The sequence below is a fragment of the Primulina tabacum genome, chromosome 1 (assembly GCF_025594145.1).
Source record: "Primulina tabacum isolate GXHZ01 chromosome 1, ASM2559414v2, whole genome shotgun sequence".
NCBI lineage: Eukaryota > Viridiplantae > Streptophyta > Magnoliopsida > Lamiales > Gesneriaceae > Primulina > Primulina tabacum.
The window spans coordinates 14913371-14919023 of NC_134550.1; the positions used below are offsets into that span (position 1 = coordinate 14913371).

At 38.9% G+C, this 5653-nt stretch overlaps 1 protein-coding gene across 1 annotated transcript; it reads right to left on the reverse strand.

The window, feature by feature from the left end:
- Positions 1 to 3081: 3081 nt before the first annotated feature.
- Positions 3082 to 3495, reverse strand: LOC142505524 (putative mitochondrial protein AtMg00820). The gene has a single exon (XM_075618543.1). The coding sequence runs from the start codon at positions 3493 to 3495 to the stop codon at positions 3082 to 3084; it is 414 nt and encodes a 137-aa protein (XP_075474658.1).
- Positions 3496 to 5653: the final 2158 nt, after the last annotated feature.

Sequence of the window (5653 nt, forward strand, 5' to 3'; positions counted from 1 at the left end):
AAGCATTAGAATTTTATACCTTTGTAATCTTTCCAGTATGCTTGGAGTTCTCTCAAATAGTGATGATAGACTTTTAGGAGCAACAATGAAGACATTGGCCATGCTGGAGAAAATGTACTGCTGAGTCGAGAGAAATATGCCGCTTTCGATTTCATTTCTATATTCTAACTCAATAAGAAATTACTACAAAACAAAATTACTCACATGCCCAGCAACTCGAACTTTTCATCCACTCTAGGAGCATTAAAGTTGTGAAAAAACTCCCCATACTCTTTTATATAATGCTTGAGCCTCAGTCCTCCACTGCAGAAGTCACAATCAAAGAATATAGAAGAGTTTAGTTTAAAGCAGCAACATGCAGGTTAGGGAATGAGAAAGAACCAAACAGGAACACGGTAGGTTTCTTCATGCTTGATGAGCTCACACAATCTTACGAGTGGATTTTGTCACGTACTAATTTGTGATGTTAATATATAAAAGAGATTCACTTATACAATTTCTCTTCTTTGTTTGTCGAACATAGTCTAGAAAGCATTGTTGTTTGTAGTATTCAAATATGAGAGGAGAAGCAAGAAGAAAATAAATGAATGGTTTTATAGAGGCAAGTGTTGAACACTTTCTCCTTAAGAAGAATTTTCCTCTCACAATGTGCTAGAAGTTTGTGGCAATCTTCTTCCAAGATACAACTACAACTCTTGAATAATGAGCACTCAAATATTCAAGTTCTATCCCAAAGAAATGAATGGAACTCTCTCTTGTTGAAGAAGGAAGAAGACAATATGCAAACGCTTTAAAACATTATGTGTATGTATTTTTGATTTTCAATAAATCAAACTTTAATGTTTTTCATGTGAAAATACATGATCTTTCATTCATAGTGGTGTCCCTTGACCATTGTAACTGACCACAATCATTAAACAATGCCAAGGGAATGAAAAAATATCAGAAAATTCGAAGGGACACGAAGCAAGGCGCTTCGCGCGCGCGCTGCCAAGCAGCTCTCGGCAGCATCAGCTGAGCGCGCTTGGCAGAAACTTCCGAGAGCTCTCGGTAGGCGTGCGCACCTGCGCGCCGACCCGCGCGCGGGTGCATGCCTGCCAGTACTTGCACGCAGACCCGCGCGCAGGTGCGCGCCTGCTACTGTTCATGCCGAATATTTTTTTTTTCCGTTTTCGTCCCTTACATGTTCCGACTACTCGTTTTAAGTTCTTTCAACATTTGATGAACTCGTTTCGAGTTTAATTCAGAACAAGCGAACTTAATATTCGTTCATTAAATTTCGTTCTTCGTTTCGAATTTTTCCAATCAAACACATTGATTTATTTGCTTAATTTTCATTCATTAAGCATCAAAATTCGAACAATCCCCCATATGAATGAAATTAATGCATGAATGCTCGTGATGCATAAGAGAGAGTATATACGAAAAATTATCACATCAGGAGAGGTAGCTTTTTGCTTTGAACCTTCCCTAGTGGAATATAATCGGATTTACTAGGCCACGAAGTGAACTTGATGTCTTGAACTTCTTGGCGGTTCATGTAAACCCAGACAACTGTACCCACATGATAACTTTCCTTCCATTTCCATTTTGTTTTATCGGTTGTGTCCGTTTTGGCCATTGAACACATCTTGGCTTCATACGTGTTTCATCGAGGCGGCCCGTCCTCACACGTACATAGGTGATCTCCTTGTAAAAAGGGTATCCTACTTACCCCGATTGTGTAAGCAACGGAATCATTAAAAGTACAATACTTAACCTCAGTACCTTTGTAGGCAACTTCACTCATCGTCTTAGGAATGAGGAGTGATTCCTCAAGTTCTCATAACTTAGTTGTCCCATTGAACCAAGATCTTGGCATCTCCAATCAACAAGGTTAGGTTGCCACTATGAAAACTTTATTTGGTAGGTTTTAAACCCATTCCTCTTGACAGACAGTACATTTGATCTCTATTTAATGCTTTTGTAAGCGGATCCGCTAAGTTATCCTTTGATTTGATATAATCAATAGATATAACTCCATTAGAGATAAATTGTCGCATAGTATTATGTCTTCGACGAATGTGTCGAGACTTGCCATTGTACATACTGTTTTGTGCCCTTGTAATTGCCAACTGACTGTCACAATGTATCAAGATTGCTGGCACTGGACTTATCCAACATGGAATGTCCTCTAGAAAGTTGCGAAGCCATTCAGCTTCTTCTGCAGCTTTATCTAACGATATGAACTCCGATTCCATAGTAGATCTAGCAATGCAAGTTTGTTTCGATGACCTCCAAGAGACTTCTCCTCCACCAATGCTAAATACATAGCCGCTGGTCGATTTGGAGTCATTAGTGTCAGAAATCCAATTTGCATCACAATATCCTTCAAGTACTGCCGGATACCTTGTGTAGTTTAGTCCATATTCTGAGGTGTGCTTTAAATATCTAAGCACCCTTGTCAACGCCTTCCAGTGTGCATCACTAGGATTACTTGTAAACCGACTTAACTTGTTAACCGCACAAGCGATGTCAGGTATAATACAGTTAGTGATGTACATAAGGCTTCCAATAATTCAAGAGTATTCCAGTTGGGAAACTGGTTCTCCACGATTCTTCGCCAAATGGACATTTACGTCTAAAGGAGTTTTTACTGGGGTAGAGTCGTAAGTGTTAAACTTCTTCAACAGTGTTTCTACATAATGAGACTAAGATAGGATTATTGCTTCTGGAGTTCTAAAGATTTTAATCCCTAGAATTACATCAGCAATACCCATATCTTTCATATCAAAATGTTTTGTCAACATTTTCTTTGCACCCTTAATCAACTCTTGGTTATTCCCCATTATTAGCTTGTCATCCACATATAGACATACCATCACATAAGATTCTCGAGTGCCTTTAATGTAAACACATTTGTCACACTCATTAATCTTAAATCCATTTTACAATACTATATTGTCAAATTTTTCGTGCCACTGCTTGGGCGCTTGTTTAAGTCCGTATAGCGAGTTAATTAAACGACAGACCTTTCTTTCTTGTCCTTTACAATGAAGCCTTCAGGTTACTCCATATATATTTCTTCTTCAAGTTCACCATTTAAGAATGCCATTTGACATCAATTTGATGTATCTCAAGGTTATGCAAAGCTGCAATATCAATGAGCACATGAATGGATGTTATTCTTGAAACTGGTGAATACGTGTCGAAGAAATCATGACCTTCTCTTTGTCTATAGCCTTTGGCCACGAGCCTGGCTTTGTATTTTTCAATACTTCCATCAACTCTCATTTTCCTTTTCAATATCCATTTGCATCCCAATGGCTTGGTACCTGGTGGAAGATCCACTAGTTCCCAAGTATGGTTTTGCAAAATGAAATCCATTTCAGAACTGATGGCTTCTTTCCAATAGGGAGCTTCAGGGCTAGTTAGAGCATCTTGTATATTCTTTGGTTCATTCTCCAACATAAAAGTATGGAAGTTTGGACCAAAGGACTTTGAGATTCTAGCCATTTTGCTTCTTCTTGGCTCTTGCTCCTTTGAAGAGCCTTCCAATGGTATAGCATTTTCATTTAGAGTGGGCTCATGTGTATGTACTTGACCTTCATGCTTCGTCTCAAGTTTTCGCTTGCTAGAATCATTTTCTTTCCTCTCTTTACAAGGAATATATTTTCAAAAAATACTGTATTTCTCGACTCAATTGTCATGCCCGTATTCATTTCTGTATTTTCATATTTGTGCACTATAAACCTATAGGCACTACTATTATGTGCATATCCGATGAATATACAGTCGACCGTCTTTGGTCCAATATGCTCTTGTTTAGGCTTTGGTAACCTTAGCTAGACACCCCCACACTTTGAGGTACTTGTAGGAAGGTTTGTGACCTTTCCACAATTCATAAGGTGACTTGTCATTTTTCTTGTAGGGTATCTTGTTCAGGATGTGATTAACCGATAGTATTGCTTCCCCCCATAAGTTTTGGGGTAGTCCTGAACTTATTAACAAGCATTCATCATATCTTTCAGAGTTCGATTCTTTCTTTCGACAATGTCATTCAATTGTGGTGAATAAGGAGCAGTCGTTTCATTAATTATACTCACAGATGTGCAGAATCCATTAAATGGTGCTCCGTATTTGCCCCATCTATCGCTTCGAACCCTCTTTATTTGTTTGCCTAATTGATTCTCAACTTCGGTCTTATAACCTTTGAATACTTCAAGAGCTTCATCTTTCGACCTCAAAAGATATACGTAACAGTACCTTGTATTATCATCAATGAATGTCACGTAGTATCTTTTCCCTCCTCTAGTTTGTACAAACTTTAAATCACCAAGATCGGTGTGTATTAGTTCTAGAGAAGTTGTACATCTTTCAATCGAGTGGTAAGACGCTTTGGTCATTTTTGCTTCAACACATATCTCGCATTTGTGTGTTGGATCGACGTTGTGTTTAGGCAATAATTCAAGTTTCATTAAACGTTGCAAGGTATTAAAATTTACGTGTCCTAAATGAACATGCCATAAATGAGAACACTCAAGCAAGTAAATAGAACTTTTTTCTTTATTACTTTCAACAATATTTTGGCGTATAGCCATTACATTCAACTTGAAAATGTTCTCATCGAGATATCTTTTTCCAATAAAATGACCATTCTTAGTCAATACAACCTTGTTAGACTCAAATACTAGTCTAAACCTGTGTTTGACCAACAGAGACCCCGACACGAGGTTCTTTCTTATGTCTGGTACATGAAGTGCATCAACAAGGGTTACTTCCAAACCCGATGTCATCTTCAGTACTACATTGCCGGTGCCCACCACCTCAGATGTAGCGGAGTTCCCCATGTATAGTTTTCTCCCGGCCGATGGAGTGTATGTGGAGAACATCCCCTTGTTTGAGCATATGTGTCTGGTTGCTCCAGTATCAACCCACCACTCGTTTGGGTTTTCCACCAAATTTGCTTCCAAAATAACTGCAGATAAATCAAGTTCAGAAAAATCAAATGGTACCGACCTTTCTTGAACTACGTTGGCTTGAGGATTTACCTTCTTTGGCTTCCTACAATCCTTAGCCATGTGATTCGGTTTTCCGCAGTTATAACAACTGCCTTTGAACTTCTTCTTATTTGGTGGTTGTTGGCCTTGTTGTGGTTGCTTCTCAAATTTCCTTTTCTTCACCTTGAAACTCGATTCAGAAATGTTCACCCTTGCTGCCATTTTACTTGTCTTGGCCTCGATGCTCTTGTTGTCCTCTTCTATCCTCAATCTCACTATGAGATCCTCCAATCCCATCTCCTTTCTTTTGTGCTTCAAATAATTCTTGAAATCCTTCCACAATGGAGGGATTTTCTCGATCAATGCAGCAACTTGGAAAGATTTGCTTAGACTCATTCCTTCAGCATGAATCTCGTGCAAGAGAAGTTGCAGTTCTTGCACTTGACTCATTACGGATTTTGAGTCAACCATCTTGTATTCCAAAAATCTCCCAACAATGAACTTCTTCAAGCCCGCATCCTCCTCCCTGTATTTCTTATCAAGCATATCCCAAAGTTCCTTGGCGGTCTTGACTTGACAATACACATTGTACAATGCATTGTCAAGTCCATTGAGGATGTAGTTCTTGCACAGGAAATCACTTTGGTTCCGTTCATCCAAAGCGGCCCTCATGT

Bases quoted from the DNA above. Each gene is read 5' to 3' on its own strand.
- LOC142505524 (XM_075618543.1), bottom strand. From the start codon at position 3,495: ATGGCTAGAATCTCAAAGTCCTTTGGTCCAAACTTCCATACTTTTATG.